The 18,645-nt window shown below is 37.4% G+C and overlaps 1 protein-coding gene across 1 annotated transcript in view; it reads left to right on the top strand.

The window, feature by feature from the left end:
• Window positions 1-18,645, top strand: part of PCM1 (pericentriolar material 1) — a 104,979-nt gene that overhangs the window by 29,647 nt on the left and 56,687 nt on the right. The window contains exons 8-14 of the mRNA XM_006834460.1: window positions 3,475-3,661; window positions 4,827-5,000; window positions 5,510-5,664; window positions 5,780-6,015; window positions 16,163-16,314; window positions 16,483-16,612; window positions 17,721-17,861. Coding sequence (XP_006834523.1) covers window positions 3,475-3,661; window positions 4,827-5,000; window positions 5,510-5,664; window positions 5,780-6,015; window positions 16,163-16,314; window positions 16,483-16,612; window positions 17,721-17,861 — 1,175 coding nt within the window. The remainder of the gene's footprint in view (window positions 1-3,474; window positions 3,662-4,826; window positions 5,001-5,509; window positions 5,665-5,779; window positions 6,016-16,162; window positions 16,315-16,482; window positions 16,613-17,720; window positions 17,862-18,645) is intronic.

Below are 18,645 nucleotides of genomic sequence, written 5' to 3'. Positions count from 1 at the left end.
GGATCTCCTCCTTGGTGAAGTGTCTGTTCGTGTCCTGTGCCCATTTTTTAATTTGATTGTCTTTTTCTTGTAGAGGTTGTTATAGTTTCCTAAATATTTTAGAAATTAGTCCCTTGTCTGATATGTGGTTGCAAAAGATTTTTTCCCATTCTGTGGGCTTCCTTTTTTCTTTTTCTTTTTTCATTTTAGTTTTTATTGTGGATTGAGTGAAAGTTTACAGGGCAGATCATCAGTTTTGCAGTCAACAAATAATGCAACTTGTTTCATCAGAATGATTATAATCCCCTCCATGTACCATCAATTAACAGTATTTCTCGCTATTCATTTTAGTTCTTTTTTTTAAAAAATTTAAAAAAAACCACTGAAGCTATATAATAATGTACACCTCCAAAGGGCACATTCAGCAAGTCTGCCTCCTGGCCACTATCTCTTAGTCCCTCTTTTCCCATGAGTCTAGTCTTCAGCCGCTCCCTCTCTCTATGTCCACGTCTCTGCCTCCATCTCTGGTGTCACTGCTTCTCTGGATAAGGTCCCACATTCTGCTTGTGCTCTTCTCCCTTGATGGTCCTAGGGTCCTGTGTTTTTGGACTGTAAGATTAATTGCTCCCCCATTTTTGTTAACAAAATTTCTACCTTTACAATTGTGGCAGTCGCAGTTAGTCATGATAAGAATTACTCACTATTGAATCATAAGAATCTTATCCCCATCTCTTAACCTGACCCATCTAGCCAAGATGAAAACTGTTCAGTGGGGACTCTTCCCCGACACACTCTTAAACTAAACTTCCTCTAGAAACCTTGTAAACCAGTCACTTCATGCCTTTATCGCCCCCTCATTTTCGGTAACCAATGTACCTGTCTACCCTGTGTGTAGAGGGGATAGCATTGATACTTGATGTGAAGACTCCTTCCCTCTCTGTTGGTATGTAGAGTTACTACCTCCGTGAGTATAGGTCAGGTTCATCAAATTGTAGCAATCTACCCGTTTTCTTGATCCAGAAAAAATTTTTTTTTTTTTTTTTGTAATCTTCCTCTAGTCGAGTTCTGATTATCAAGCCATCGAGGCTAGATCAATTGGGTACTATCTGCAAGTTTGGGTGTTCTTGTGTATCACCCCTCACTTCATATCTGCTGGATGCTTCACTCTCAGTTCTAGCCCTCTGTGGCTGTGACCTTGTCCATGGGTTCAGGTGTCTCCAGGTCTCACCCCATTGTGGACCAATCAGCCCTTCCTCTTCTCTCTCTCATCTCCATCCAGGTCAATGGGAGTCAATGGACTGTTGAATTCAGCCCATTTCTTCATTGCTGCCTTTCCCCCTTTTCCTCTCACCAGTAGACCAATGTGGTTGCCAGTAAGCTTACATGCCTGCTCATGTATTCCCTTTGAATTTCAGTCTTAGAGGGGAGTTTGTCCTGAAGGAACTTGATTGCTTGCCGTGATGGCTTCCTGGCGAATAATAAGAATAAGCTTGCTTATTCTTAATAGCAAGCTTATTGCCAGTCATAACTGCAAAACATTTTTGTTTTGGGTTTTTCCTGATGATCTTTCATTGAAGATGTGTCTTCTGATGCTCTAGCTCTTCCTGGCTGGTCTGCTTGTCCTTGCTAGTGGGAATGTTCCACCTCATAAGGTTGTAGATTGGACTCAGGATTTTACCTAAGGTTCTGTACTCTGTAAAGGCTTTTTAAAGAGGCCTCTTTCAATGGGCAAGTTCTAGAACCCCTTTTAGGTACTCTAATCAGTTACAGGCTGAAGATGGGCTTACAAGTTTTCTGTATTCATGTTTCCCGGCAGTCCTTTCTGTCTCACTCAAGTGTCTATTTTACAATAGTAGACAAGGGAAACCTATATTCCTAAGACATTTTTAGTAGTTAGGTGGGTTTTTAATGATTAAGTGAATGTATGTTGCTGTGTTGTTAAGCTTACTGAGTGTCTCCTCGTGGATGTGATCTGGAGATAGGCTTCCCTTTTTACGTGTAATGCCTAGCAGCTGGTATTGGTTCCTGTACAGTTGGTGAGATATTATGAGGTATGTTTGTAGCTTTGCTATATGGCCACTATTGCTTTCTCTTCTTGGGTAAAGTAGGGAGAGAATGCTGCTACCCCAAGGAAAAAAAGTGAAACGAAAAGAACCAAAACCTGAAACAATATAAAAGCAGAGACAAAAACCACCACTCAAAACCAAAAATAAAAGCATTGCTGACTGACCAGTAGCCTTTGCTGCACATGTCAGTGTGCGTGCACAGTAGAAACCTCCAGTAGTGGGTGTGGGTGTCCACTCGCTCAGGTCCCTCCTATAGTCACCACTTTGGGGGTACACAGATAGATGTTGAAAAATGAGTAGAAGAAAGATTGTCTACTGTTTTTATCTATGAAGGTCAGTTAGGTATCTGCATATGCATAGCATGATTCTCAAAATATGTGTGTCCTTTTATATAGTAGTTGGTGTTGGCTCTTGCCTTTGTGTTAGGGTTTTACAAGGTACATATACGGCTTGACTGTATGGCCAGACCTGCTGTTTCATGTTAGGTAAGACAGGTATGAGGGGTCCTGCTCAGGTCAACTTTACAGCAGGGTCCCAGTGTCAGACGTCATCAGAAGCAGCCAAAGGATCAGCTGTGGGACCAATGGGGATCTCAGGCACCTCCTCCCTGTGCCATGGGAAAACTGTGGGTACAACGCTGGACTTTTTTGGGGGTGTGCTCCCACCCTTCTGAAGGTGTCCAGGCTGGGCAGTTAGGGTGCAACAGGGGAGAGGAAGAAAGAAAAGTGTAAAGTCCATCACACCTCTTTTTCCAGATGCTGCTCTGTGGTTTTTAGTACTGTATCACTGTATCAGCCTGTCTGAGATCCCGCCCTCTGATCTCAGCCCAGGCGGAGGGGCCCTTGCAGGGAGTGTCAGATCAATTCAGAAATAGCCATATTTTCCTTCCACAGTCAGATTTCTGCACTGGTGGGAGTGGGAAACTGGCGCCCTGCACCATATGTTGTTGTTGTTATGTGCCATGGAGTCGGTTCCAACTCATAGCAACCATATACAGGGTTTCCAAGACTCTAAATCTAACGGGAGCAGAAAGTTTCATCTTTCTCCCATGGAACAGCTAGTAGTTTCTAACTGATGACCCTAAGGTTAGCAGCCTGATTCGTAACCACAATGTCACCGGATCTCCATATACTAGATCCGATCCGAAACCTCTGGAGCTGTGCTCCAGGAAAGCGCCTTCTCTGGTTTTTCTGTACCTCTGCCAAGGAGCCTCTCCTGCCTCTGTCTTTATACATTTTGATGTGTTTAGTTATGGAGCATGTTAATAAACAAGTGACCTATATGTTATATCCTAAATTTCTGAAAATTTAAACCTGCACAGTTGAAGATGTTTATGGTATCCAAACTGTGAATAAGAATTATTTGATGTCATGTTCATTTGTTTATGGTTTGTAACTGGTAACTTTCTTTTTTGTAGTGCCTTCTTCAGTCTCCCCTCAGAGAAGTGTGGGTCAGAGGAGTACAACGTCAGCTCCCTCTGTTCCTGTAACCTTAACAACAGTTGTCAACGGAGAACCCAATAGCCTCACTTCATCTGCTCCGTATCCTACTGCTTCTCTTGTTTCTCAGAATGAAAATGAAAATGAAGGCCAGCTGAATGCATCTGAAAAACTCCAGTAAAGCATTTTTATAAACATTGTTAGAATAGATAGGAATTGAATAATGGAGATAGATTGCTTATTTTTTGATTGTTTTGAAGATTCTAGAGAAATGATTTATTATAAACATTTTTAAGTGATAGAAGAGCTGTGTGTGTTTATTTTATGTCTTTGATTTGTTAAAAAAAATATATGACATTGTAACAGGTAATTTCTGTGTGGTAATATTATTTTATTTTAATTTCTCAAATGCAGGATCAGAAATTGCTGAAACTACAGTTAAAATATTGCAGTGTTCTAATGGATTAGAACCCAGGTTCTAGAGTCAGCCTTGAAAGTATATCACACGGTGGCATGTGACCTCGGACAAATGACTGACTCTCACTTAGCTTCTGTTTCCTCATTTGGAAAATAGGAATAACAGTATACTTACTTATAACACTCTAAGGACTAAAAACACTTAGCATAGTTCCTGGTGTTTAGTAAAAATTCTACAGGTCTAAATCGTGATTTTTGATAAACATATTTTTTAAAACTCTATATGGTATAGATAAGCCAGGAACCTTTTGTAAATGTTCAGTAACGTCCTACATACTGAATTTGCCTGAGTATTTAAATTGGGTATTTAGTACTTTGTAATTTTGATACTTATTAAGAGATTTAGGAGTATTTTTTGATACTGAGTTTTGTTTTATGCTTTTTTGAATTTATATTCGCTGAACGCGAATAGTAACGAACTCTGGTGATACAGTGATTAAAGTGCTTGTGTATAAACTGAAAGGTCAGCAGTTTAAACCCACTAGTCCCTCCACAGTAAAAAGGTGTGACAGTCTGCTTCTATAAAGATCACAGTTTTAGCAACTGTATGGGGCAGGTCTAACCTGCCCCATAGGATTCCTATGAGTTGAAATTGACTCCATGGCAGTTTTTTTTTGTTTTGTTTTTTGAAGTTAATAGTTAAATGAAGATTTGCTTTCTTACTTTTTTGTCCCCACTACAATATTCAAAATTAGTGAGGTTTTAAATGCCCCATATTTGAAAATAAACACATTCCTAGATATTTGATCAGGTCCCATTTTGTGTGTGTTCCTGCTATAAAATATGAAAGTAGCATACTTAATTTTGTTAAAATTGGGTATAAGTTACATATATATTTATATGTGCATATTTTTGTGTTTATTAGGAAGTTAAATGAAGTTCGAAAGAGATTGAATGAACTAAGAGAACTGGTTCATTATTATGAACAAACATCAGATATGATGACAGATGCTGTAAATGAAAACACCAAAGATGAAGAAACTGAGGAGTCAGAATATGATTCTGAACATGAAAATTCTGAACCTGTTACTAACATTCGGTTAGAACTAGTTTTTTAAATCTATTTTTCTAATAGATTCATCCTAGCCTAATACGTTTAGTATGGAAAAAAATTACCTTAACAGAATGCTCACTATTTACTTCTTTTTTACTATTTTCCTTTGTTATTCAGTGTAATCCTACCTGTCTTCTAATAAAGAAGCTTTTAATGTTGCAGTACATTCTCTGAAAAAGCAGAAAATGTTGAGTGCAGTCATTTAGTAAATTTACTATTTGACAAATTAAAAGTAAATCATAAGAAATAAAGTATTGCACTTTGCATTTTTCTGCTGTTTTGTTTTTACCTACAATTATGTTTAATGTATTGAAAAGTTTACAACTAGGATATATGCAGAATTTAATCAGAAACAGGAACTGATATTTGAACTATTAATTGATTATTTGAATTTGAATGAGGAAATAGCCAATAATATTCTTAGTTTGGAAATATTTTGTCAGGAGGATTTTTTTAAGCCTTAAATAACCTCATTCCATTTTCTTTCCTTTTAGAAACCCTCAAGTAGCTGCCACATGGAATGAAGTTAATAGTAATAGTAATGCACAGTGTCTTTCTAATAATAGAGATGGAAGACCAGTTAATTCTAATTGTGAAATTAACAACAGATCTGCTACCAACATAAGAGCTCTAAACATGCCTTCCTTAGGTATAAGTGATGGTATTTTAATTTTGCTAGTTGTTCTTGGGACATATATTGTATTTCATTAGTAGTTTAAAATCATTTTAAAATTATTTATTTCCATGATTTCTGTATTCAACAGACTGTCGATATAATAGAGAGGGAGACCATGGGATTCATGTTGAACAAGGTGAAGATTATGAGGAAGAGGAAGAAGATGCAGAAGAAGAAGAAGTTAGTGGAGCATCAGTATCTAGTCATAGGAGCAGTATGGTTGATGAGGCTCCTGAAGATGCTGAATTTGAACATAAGATCAATAGACTTATGGCTGCAAAACAGAAACTTAGACAATTACAAGATCTTGTTGCTATGGTACAGGTAAATATTGCTTCATGGGGGGAAAGCAGAAGGAAAACCAAACCTCGTAAAATACTGACGTCTTATAAAGCCAAGTTTCTATTTGTGTTTAATAATTGTCTTGATATCTTTGCCAGGTTTAAATACTTTCATACACATGCAGTATATCAGAGTTTGGCAAACGTTCTCTATTAAGGACCACTTAGCAAATATTTTGGGCACTGTAGTCTATGTAAAAATTACTTAAAAGTAGCCATGTTATAGTTGTTATGTGCTAACAAGTCGTATTGGACTCATAGTGACCCTGTGTACAATAGAATAAAACATGAAGTTTGTATGTCTTGACTTCTAGGGAGCATTCTTGCTGAACCACCTAAAACACCTATAAGTTTGTTCTTCTGGTAGTACATGGTATTTTCAATATTTTTCTCCGACACCATAACTCAGATGCATCAATTTTCTTATGGTCATCCTTACCCATTGTTTAAGTTTCACATACACATGAGGCTATAAAAACACCATGACTTAGGTTAGACACATCTTAGTCCTCACACTGACATCTGCATTTTAAATACTTTAAAGAGGTCTTATGCAACATATTAGCCTCATGCAATACATCTGTTGATTTCTTGACTGATACTTCCATGAATGTTGATGGTGGATCCAAGCAAAATGAAGTCTTGAACAACTTCTGTCTTTTCTCCATTTATCATGAAGGTTATTTATTGATCCAGTGGTGAGAATTTTTTCTTTCTTCACATTGAGGTGCAACCCATAACGAAGGCTGTGCTCTTTGATCTGTCAGTAAGCATTTGAAATCCTCTTGGCTTTCAGCAAGCATGATTGAATCATCTGTGTATCACAGGGTGTTAATTAGTTTTCCTCTAATTCTGTACCACACTTTTCTTCATATAATTCATCTTCTGAGATTATTTGCTCAGCACACAGGATGAATAAGTGTGGTGAACGAATACAACCCTGATACGCATCTTTTCTGACTTTAAGCCATTCAATGTCTGCTTATTCTATTCGAACTGCTGCCTCTTGGTCTATGTACAGCTTCCTTGTGAGCACATTTAAGTGTCTGGAATAATTATGCTCCACAATGTTGTCCATAGCTTGCCATGATCCACCCACTTGAAAGTACTGGCATAGTCATTAAAGCACAGGTAAACATCTTCTGGTATTCTCTGCTTTCAACCAAGATCCATCTAATGTCAGCATTGATACCCACCATTCCATGTCCTCATCTGAATCCAGCTTGAACCTCTGGCAGTTCCCTGTCAGTATACCATTTCAACTGTATTTGAATTGCCCTGAGCAAAATTTTGCTTGCGTGTGATATTAATGATACTATCTTACGATTTTTGCACTCCATGGGTCACCTCTCTTTGGAATGGGCATGAATATGGATCTCTTCCAATCAGTTGGCCAGGTAACTGTCTTCCAGATTTCTTAGCATAGCTGAGTATCTCCACTCAAATTGTTGAAAGATTTCAATCTGCATTCCATCAATTCCCAGAACCTTGTTGTTTGCCAATGCCTGTAGTGCAGCTTGGACTTTTTCCATCAGTATCACTGGTTATTGATCATGTGCTATCTCTTGATATGTGCCATCTCTTTTGGTTCAGTTCAGACTACCATCTTCTTTTGATGCTTTCTGCTCCATTCAGTATTTTGCCCATAGAATTCTTCAGTATTGCAAGCCAAGGCTTCAGATTTTTTCCTCAGTTCTTTCAGCCTGAGAAATGCTGAGTGTTTTCTTCCTTTTGGCTTTCTAACTCCATGTCTTCGCACATTTCATTGCAATACTTGACTTTGTCTTCTCCAGTTGTCCTTTGAAATTTTCTGTTCAGCTTTTCTTACCTCTTCATTTTTTCCATTTGCTTTAGCATCTGGAAATGATGTTAAGAGTTTCTGAGTCACTTCTGACATCCATTTTGGTCTTTTTCTTCTTTCTTTGTATAAGTGACTTACTGCATTCTTCCTGTATGATGGTCTTCATGTCATCTCACAACTCTTCTGGTTTTCAGTTGTTAGTATCTAATGTATAAAATATATTCTTGAGATGATACCTAAATTCAGGTGGAATATTTTCAGGGTCATATTTTGGCTCTCGTGGACTTGTTTTCATTTTATTCAGCTTCATCCTGAACTTGCATATGAGCAATTGATGGTCTGTTCCACAATCTGCCCTTGTTTTGGCTGATGATATGGAGCTTTTCCACCATCTCTTTCCACAGATGTAGTCAATTTTATTTCTATGTATACCATCTCATGAGGTCCATATGTGTGTCTTTTATGTTGTTTAAAAATATTATTTGCAATGAAGTCATGTTGTTGTTGTTGTTAAGTGCCGTCGAGTCGGTTTCGACCCATAGCGACCAGGTCTTGCAAAATTCAATCATTCATTCTCTAGCATTGTTTTTGTCACTAAGGCCATATTTTCCAAGTACTGATCCTTCCTGTTTGTTCCCAACCTCTGCTTTCCAATCTCCAGTAATTTTTATACATCTTGATTGCATGCTGTATCAATTCCAGACTGAAGAAGTTGGTAGAATTCTTCAATTTCATCATCACCGGCTTTGTGATTGGTGCATAAATTTGAATAATAGTGGTTTTAACCGTTATACACTGTTGTTAAGTGGGACACCCTGTATAGTGTTTCCGAGGAGTGGCTGGTGAGTTTGAACTACCACCCTTGTAGTTCAAATCAACTTTGTGGTCTACTCCTAGTTCTAAAGCATCACACCAGGTCTACGTTCTTGCTTGTAAGTATGTAGATGTTTATCATATCACAAACAGCGTTATACTTAAAGATAGATCTTGGTTCCTATTGATGATGGATGTGACGCCGTTCCTCTTCAATTGGTCTTTCCCAACATAGTAAATGATGCAGTTGTCAGATTCAAAAAGACCAATACTAGTCCATGTTAGCTCACTAATGTGCAACAGGACAACATGCTGAACAGCAAGGTCAGTTTGAACCGCGAGGTTGGTGGTTCACACCCACCAGCCACTCCTCAGAAACCCTATGCGGAGTTGCTATGAGTTGGAATCAACTCGATGGCACTAAACAACAACAGAGCTTAGGCTATCAATCTGTATGAACTCATTTCACTTTTGACAACTTCCAATTTTAGTAGATTAATATGTCATACATTCCATGTTCCGATTATTAATGGATGTTTTCAGCTGTTTCTCCTCATTTTGAGTTGTGCCCATCAGCAAATGAAGATCTTGAAAACTTTACTCCATTTTCATCATCACCATCAACGCTAATTTGATTAGGCAGCTCTTCCCTATCTGTATTTTGGGTGCCTTCCAACTTGAGGGCCTTGTCTTCCAGCACTATATTTGTAATTAGCCTGATGCTATTCATAGTATTTCAATACTCAATATTTTGGTCCTGTCAGACCGTGTTCTACTGCTATTCATAAAATTTTCAGTAGCTAAACATTTGAAGTAGTCTGCCCCTCCTTTTTCCTGTCTGTCTGAGACTGGAAGCTCACTAAAACCTGTCTACCATGGGTGACCCTGCCAGCATTCAAAATATCGTTGACATAGTTTTCAGCGTCGTTGTTGTTGTTAGGTGCCTTCGAGTCGGTACCGACTCACAGCGACCTTTTGCACAGCAGAATGAAACCCTGCCCGATCCTGGGCCAACCTCATTACTGTTGCCATGCTTGAGTCCATCGATGCTGCCACTTGGCCAATCCATCTCATTGGGGGTCTTCCTCTTTTTCTCTGACCCTCCACCTTACCAAACATGATATCCTTCTCCAGCGACTGGTCTCTCTTAACAATATGTCCGAAGTATGAGAGACGAAGTTTGGCCATCTTGGCCTCCAAGGAGCACTCTGACTGCACTTATTCCAAAACGCATCTATTGGTTCTTTTAGTAGCCCATGGCACTTTCAATATTCTCCTCCAACACCATAACAAAGCATCAATTCTTCTACGGTCTTCCTTATTCATTGTCCGGCTTTCTAATGCATCTGAGGTTATTGAAAATACCGTGGCTTGGGTCAGGAATACCTTAGTCCTCAAGATGACATCTTTGCTATCAGCACTTTAAAAAGATCTCGTGCAGCAGATTTGCCTTAGTCCTCAAGCTGACATCTTTGCTTTTCAATACTTTAAAAAGGTCTTGTGCAGCAGATTTGCTTAATGCAATACATCGTTTGATTTCTTGACTGCTGCTTCCTTGAGTGTTGATAGTTGATCCAAGAAGAACCACAATACAGCAAACTGACATATGAGTTGTGGAAAACTGCCGTAAACAATATGTTAAAAAAATGAACATTGCTGTGTTGGGCTGTGTTTGACCTATGTGCTGCTGCTGATCCTTTCCTCAGATCATATAGAACTCAGCACTTCAAAGACATGTAGGAGTTAAACCGAATTAAAAGGTGTTAATTTTCCAAGGTTATATAATTATGTGAGTTAGAATTCAGACTCTCATACCAGACAGCTTGAGACCTTAACTACTTGATGCTAAAGGAAGTCACTCTATACATTTGTGTTGTTGTTAAGTGCTGTCTGTTGGTTCCGACTCACAGCAACCCTTTATAGGGTTTCCGAGGAGTGGTTGGTGGGTTTGAACCACTGGCTGTGTGATTCAAACTGACTTTACGATCCAGCACATTATCCTGAAACACCATACATGTAATTATATAATTATTGGCATACTTATATATTGATTGGGTAGACAAAATATGGCTCCATATGAGGTAAGCAACAACACTTAATTTTTGAAAATTAAGTCCTTTTCCTAAACAGTTTTCCTAGTAATGTTATTAGAAAAGTTTGTTTTGAGAAGCTTTCTAAAATATTGACATTTGCATATATTTCCAAAGCCAAACCATCTGCTGTTTATAATGATTATGACTTGGATAGTATCAGCAGGTATTCCTTCTTTGGTAGAATTAATGAGGGATCTGTTTTCATTAAGATTTCTTTAACTTCTTTTAGTGTAAAAAGAAAGGAAGTGTAGAACATTACAGTTAGTGACATTTTCAAAGTTACAGGAAAATGGTTTTCATTATGGATTAAAAAGACTGATTTTACTCATTTACACATTTCTTTTGAACTGCAACTTTAAGAAAAAGATTAATGTGTGTTCTTTCATCTAAAAATGTATATATTATTAATAAACTCATTTTGTTCTATTGTAACCTCAGATATTATGAATTGTATTTGTCATAAATATATATTACAATTATTTTACAGCTTCCTATATCCTTCAATCCACAATGTTTTGAGCACTTTGCATATCAGTATACAAGTAGTTCTACATAATTATAGTTGTTAAGTACCATCAAGTTATCCTGTATAGGGCTTCTGAGGAGCATCTGATGGGTTTGAACTACAGACCTTGTGTTTTGCAGTTCAGTGCTTATCTGTGATTGTATAGATGAATAATAAAATGTAAATGATACTGTATACATGCAGTAATACAGTTTTTCTTAGCTGCAGAATATTTTATCAGTGGATTGTAATCTGATTAGCTTTGATAAAAACTTAAAATTTTTTCAAGTTTTTTTACTATTTAGAAATTTCACTTCAGTGTATATTGTTATACTGGCCTTGTTGTACATTTGTGTGTTTTTCAGTTGTCGTTGTTGTTATGTGCATTTCGACTCATAGCAACCATGTATAGGGTTTCCAAGGCTGTAAATCTTTACTGGAGTACAAAGTCTCATCTTTCTCCCACCAAATGGCTGGTAGTTTCTAAACTGCCAACCTTGAGGTTTGCAGCCCAAATCGTAACCACTATGCTACCAGAGCTCCTTGTGTTTTTCAGTAGGGTTGGAGAAATGGGATTGCTATTTCACAGTTTATGCACATTTTAGTTTTAATGCATAACATTTAACTGTTCTCTAGAATGATTGTATCTAAACTCTAAGCAGTGAAGTATGGGAGTCCATTTCCTCATACCCTGTTGTTAGGTGTCATTGAGTAAGATCTGACTTAAAGTGGCCGAATGTGCAAAAGAACAAAAATATTGCTCGAGCCCGCACCATGATTTCAGTTCTTGTTCTGTTTGCGCCCATTGTTGCTGCCACTGTGTCAGCCCATCTTGTTGAGAGTCTTCCTCTTTTTCACTGGCCCCCTACTTTACCAAGCATGATGTCCTTCTCCAGAAACTGGTCCCTCCTGACATGTCCAAAGTACAAGAGATGAAGTCTCACCATCGTTGCTTCTAAGTTAGCAATTTGACTGTACTTCTTCGAGGACAAATTTGTTCACTCTTTTGGTAGTCCATGGTACTGTCAATAATTCTTCACCTACACCATAATTCAAATGCATCATTTCTTCTTCAGTTTTCCATATTCATTGTCCAGCTTTTAACATGTGCAAAAGGTGATTGCTTGGGTCAGGTGCACCTTAGTCCTCAAAGTGACCTCTCTGCTCATGTTGTTGTTGTAAAGTGCCATTGAATCAGTTCTGATCCACAGCGACTCTGTATACAGTTTCTGAGGAGTGACTGATGGGTTTGACCTACCAACCATATGGCAACAGTCTTAGTGCTTATCTTACAGTACAATGCCATGACTCCCTTTAACACTTTAAAGTCTTTTGCAACAGATTTGCCTAACACAGTATGTCATTTGATGTTTTAATTGCTGCTTCCATGAGCATTGATTGTGAATCCAAGTAAAATGAAATCTTTGATAAACTTCAGTCTTTTCTGTGTTATCATAATGTTATGTTCTTACTGTAGGATAAGCAGTGGATTGCAAACCACAATGTCAGCAGTTCAAACCCACCAGCTGCTCCTTGGAGACTATACAGGGTCGCTTTGAGTCAGAATCAACTTGGCAGCACTTAACAACAGGGAGAGTGGATTTATTTGGGGAACAGAAATGGAAAAGAGACTTTGCTAAATGACTTTATTTTTTGAACTTTGTTCATGTGACTGAATTACCATTTCAAAAATGGAACTTTCCCAAGAAATAATACTGATAGGTCGTGCTATCTTGAACATCCTTGCTTGTATTTTCTTTTCCATTTTTCTATTAAGATTATTTTCCTCAAATGTATTTAATGCCCCAAGTGGGAATAAACAGATTATGAGTAAGTAGGTGGATTATAAATAAATCAGTTTAATATCACATTATGCTAAATGGATTTCTTTTGCTTTAGAAAGTGTTCCAAAACCTGAAAGAATGCATATGAGAAATGCGTAAATCAACCCAGAGAGATTAAGGGCTTCCTCCTGATAGAGAGCTATTAGAAAAATGATCAAAACTTTTTAAGTAGTTTAAAATTGATGTTTTTTATTTTAATAAGGATAATGTTTATTTCTCTCTTTTTCTACCAAAAAGACCCAGGAGAAGGTCTAATCAGATACACAGTTACCATGATTATTATGTAACAATAGAATCACTGTTCTTTTTTTTTTTTCTTAAAGTCAATTTTCATTTTATTCTTTATGCATGCTTATATATGTAATTTCCAATAAATAAGCAACTGAACAATAGAACATTAACCAAAATAGATTGCATGTTGAGCTTGGACTTGGAACAAGGGAATTTGTTTATGGCATTCAAATTACTTATGACCTTTAACATTAATTCTACATTCATCCTATTGTATATCATTTCATTGCCATAGTTACAATCCTCTCCTTGCAGCATCAACCAACCAAAGGGTATATACTACAAGCCTGCCCCCCGGTCGTCAGCACACAGCCCCTCTCTCTGTGTGTGTCTAAAGTCCCCAGCTGCTCCACCTCTCCATGTCATCGTCTCTGCCTCCATCTCAAGCATAGTCACTGCTTCTCTGGGTAGGGTCCCACTCTCTGCTCTTCTCACTTAATGGTCCCAGGGACCTCTGCTCCTAGACTGAAAAGTTAATCACTCCCCTCCTTGCTACAAAACATCTACCTTTACATTTCCAACCCTCCCAATCAGTCCTGATGACAATTATTCACTATTGTATCGCAAGAGACCTATCTGCAGCTCCTTTCATCAGCCCCACCTAGACAGATTGGATATTACTCAGTGGAGACTCTACCTTTCTCTCTCGATCTAGGTTCCCTCTTGAAAGCTTGTAAGCCAGTCACTTCTTCCCTTTGTAGCTCCCCCATTTTGAGTAGCCAATGTCCAAGTTGCCCATCCCTGTCTGCTCTGTGTATGGATGGGGTGGGAATGATCCTTCCTGTAAACATTACCTCCCTCTTTTGAGCTATTGCATCTATAGGTGTAGGTCAAGTTCATCAGTTGTATCAGATTACTCTTTTTTTCCTCTTCTTTGTTCTTCTGGTTGAGCTCTGATCATCTAGTCATTGAAGCCAGGTCAATTGGGTATTATCTGCAAGTGTGGGTGTTCTTGTGCATATGCCCTCTCTTCTTATCAGCTGGATGCTTTACTCTCCACTCTAGTCCTCTGTTACTATGTCACTGACTCTGGGCCCAAGAGTCCCCAGGTCTTGCCACACTGCTGGCCAACCAGGTCTCCACCCGGGTTCACAGGAGTCTATTGAATGTTGTAGGGCTTAGCTCGTAGCTTCATTGCTGTTTTTCCCTCAATTCCTCTTATCGGTGACAAATGTGGTCACCAATCAGAGCGTGTGGGACCCGACCACTTGCCTTGATGTCTCCTGGGCAAGCAACTTGCTTGTTCTTATACTAACAGTCAGTCTGCCATTATTTTGTATTTTTCCTGTAGGTCTTTCTTTCAAGAAGTATCTTCTGTTCTTGTAGCTGTTCCAGGCTGGTCTGCTTGTCCTTTCAAGAATCACTGTTCTTATTAGGATGGTCCTCATGTGGTGCTGTAGGATAAATACAAGACCACAAGGTTGGAGGTTCAAACTCAACCAGCTGCGCCTTGGAAACCCTGTACAGTGTCCCTATGAGCCAGACCCTACTCTTTGGCACTGAACAACAGTTATGGTATCCTGGACAAGTTAGAAAAAAGGCATTTATGAAACTATGTACCTTTTAAGCCTTCTTACATCCATTTCTTTTGGTTTCTGAGTCTGTTGTAAAATGTGATAAAACAATAATTTGTTGTTGTGTGCAGTTGAATAGGTTCTGAGTCATAGCAGCTCTGTATATGGTTTCCTACAGTGGATGGTAGATTTGTACTGCTGTCCTTGACAGTTACCAGTCCATTGCTAATCTGTGTACATTAGCTTTCCAGTTCTGTTTTATTGTTGAGTTAATACGTTTTCAGTTATACAGGCATCTTTTGCATCATTGTTTTCTCTTTTTTTCCACTTCATATTGTGTGGAAATACCTCATGATCTATCTTCTTACTGAGTTCCTCCATTTTCTTGTCTTCCTGTCCATATTAGCAATGGTGGACTAGGCTAGTTTGTATATTGATGCAAAGAGTAGAATATCTATAAGCTTAAAATCAGTAAGTGTTTTATAATAAAGAGCCAGCTCCAACTTTTAAAGGTTTTATTGAAATAGTGTTTCCAAATACTGAAGTGTCCTTTGTCTTCACGAGTACATAAAGAGTATGTAGAGTTCAGTGTTTTCTAGAAAGTACAGGATTTTCTCCATGACCCCAGTTTTGCAGTATATTGATTTCAACAGATTTGGATCTACTCTTAGAAGAATATGAACTTTGGTTATTTTAACAGCAGTGGTAGATATTTGAGAGGTTATCTTTAAAAAAAAATATATTGCGATTTGAGTGAAAGTTTAAAAAACAAATTAGCTTTCCATTCAGCCGTCCATAAACATTTTCATCAATCTTTTGAATTACAAGCACTGGAACTTCTTTCCCTAAAGTAGATAAATGACAATGGACTTGTTGTTTGTGCAAATGTTAGATTTTAAAACTTAATACCAAATGGAATTGTTCTGAGCTCCCCAACTATAATTATGTGTTGTTGTCTTTGTTTTCTTCAGGATGCTGTATTTTGTTGTTGTATTATGTTTTAAGATACAATAGCTCAGTATCTGGTCAAGATAAGACTACTTAATTTCTGTCATTACTTGCAAATTGGCAACTTTAAATGTATTTATTTTAATACTTCATTTTCTACCATTGGTATAAGATGAACTTTAGTGTTTTCTAAAAACTATGTGTTTTCATTACTGATTTTTTTATGTTACTACGTTTTGCGAATTGGTGATATTTATTAAAGGTATGAATTAGATATTGTCTTTAGCTATCCAGAATATATTAATATTGATGTTGTTTTAGGATGATGATGCAGATCAAGGGGTTATCTCAGCCAGTGCTTCAAACTTGGATGATTACTACCCAGCAGAAGATGACACCAAACAAAATCCAAATAATACTAGAGAAAATGCCAATAAAACACAGAAAGATGCTGGAGTAAATGAAAAGGAAAGGTATGTTATTAACCTTTTGACCTTTCATTCATAAAATGTATAGTGCCTATCATAGAAATGTGGTCAGCTAGCTGCTGTATTATATCTTGCCTAATACTGTCATCAGATTATATTGGCATCTACAAATACATACATAGATTTATGTATAAAATGTCAATTTAATTATAGAGAGAAATTTTATGAGGCTAAACTACAGCAACAACAGAGAGAGCTCAAACAATTACAGGAAGAAAGAAAGAAGCTTATTGAGATTCAAGAAAAAATTCAAGCATTGCAAAAGGCATGTCCCGACCTACAGGTAATTATAAAATTGAAATCTTTCCATTTGTTTGAAAAAAGATACATAAAACCTGATGGAAGCTAAAAGTATTATTATCATTTTCCATTACTGATGTGACTTACTGCTTTATAGCAACTAATTTTTGATGAATGCGTTAACTAGTGAAATGCGGTTTTGTTGTCAGGTGCCGTCGAGTCAGTACTGACTCACTGCGACCTTATGCACAGCAGAACGAAACACTTGCCCAATCCTGGGCCAAACTCACTACTGTTGCCACACTTGAATTCATCGATGCTGCCACTTAGCCAGTCCATCTTGTTGGGGGTTTTCCTCTTTTTTTCTGACCCTCCACCTTACCAAACATGGCATACAGATTTACATTGTGAAAGAAAGCACATAGGAAATGATTCCGATTATTTCCATTCTTTTGCTTGTTTGGCTAGCTACCCATAGCGTCAGAACATGAATGTTCATAATTAAATCATCATGAGTTACCTAAGGAAAATCATTAAAATATTATTTGTATAGTTTGGCTATTAAATGTATACATGTCTGTTGTATATTTTGGCTTATTAATCAGCACCCAAATTATGTGTCTTTGAGATTGAATAGAGAGTGAAAAATCTTTGATATCTCAGATAGTCAGAAAAAATATGATAAAAGGACATTTTTCTTTTTGCGATTTTCTTTAAATGAATTCATTAGCATTGTTTTTCAGTTAGTCTGTGTTTTCAAAGAAAGGGATTACATCAAATGACGTTTCTAATATAGCTGCTTGTTTTCTAGACTCTAACCTTTCAACTATTACTAATCCATTTTTTTCCCAGCCTCAATTACATCCATAGGAATTTTAAAATATGCTGGAGTTGAACTGAGTGTTATTTTCCACACTAGCATTATTTCTCTATTGATTCCATTGTTCCTAAGCATTACTACACATTAACTTTAGCCTGTGTTTTTTACATATTTGTTTCCTTATATCATACTTTTTTTGAATTATGACAGTGATTGAATCTGATAATAACTAATTGTTCTGGTACTAAAGCTCTGCAGCAGTAAAATAACTGCTCTTATAACATTAACATACTTGTTTTATTTACTAATAATTTTTGCCCATCTTTTTTAGCTATCAGCTACTAGTGTTGGTAATTGTCCCACAGAAAATTACCTGCCAGCTGTTACTTCAACACCAACTGTTCATGAAAATGAAACAAGTACAAGCAAATCTGTGTTTGAGCCTGAAGAGTCTTCAGTAGTTGATAATGAGGTATTGAATATTTTACCCTTTTTTAAAAACTTTTTATCGTGAATTGAGTACAGGTTTACAGATAAGATCATCAGCTTTACATTTAACAAATCATACACTTGGTTTCATCTCCATATTTACAGTTCCCTCCATGTAACAACAGTCATCCTGCTTCCTCCTTGTGGTTCGTATTTGTATTCCGCCATCTTCCCATCCCTTCTCATCTTTGCCCTTAGAAAATTGTTGCCCTTTTGATTTTGAATGATTAACCATTCTATGGTGAGTATACATTGCTAGTGGTGTTTTCCCCACCTATAAACCTATCTACTGAAAATTAGACCCTGAGTGTGAGTTCCTTTTTAGATCTCAATAGTGGTCAAAGGGCATACATAGTCTCAGGTTCCTCCAGTCTCTTTCTGACCAGTAAACCCAGTTGGGGTTTTTGTTGTTGTTCTTAAATAATTTTAAGTTTTATTCCATATTTTCTCCCATTCTTTCTGGCATCTTCTAGTGTGATCTTTTTCAAGGCAGTTGCTAGTGGTCGCCAGGTATTGTCTTACTTTTCTGGTCTCAGAGTCATGGAACCTGATGTTCACATATTCCATTAGTGTATTGGACTAATTAATTCCAACCCTCTTCAATTCTCATAATTCTTATGTACATGGAGAGACCAATAGCTGCACCTTAGACAGTCACTCATGAGTTTTCAAGAGCCCAGACACTGAATATTATACCCTATTTTTAAAAATTTAGTCTTAAGACACATTTTGGAATCCTGGGGTGGCACTGTAGGACAAGCACTAGT

This window comes from Chrysochloris asiatica, unplaced genomic scaffold, assembly GCF_000296735.1.
Source record: "Chrysochloris asiatica unplaced genomic scaffold, ChrAsi1.0 scaffold00011, whole genome shotgun sequence".
Lineage (NCBI taxonomy): Eukaryota > Metazoa > Chordata > Mammalia > Afrosoricida > Chrysochloridae > Chrysochloris > Chrysochloris asiatica.
This window is presented reverse-complemented; position numbering and strand designations above follow the sequence as displayed.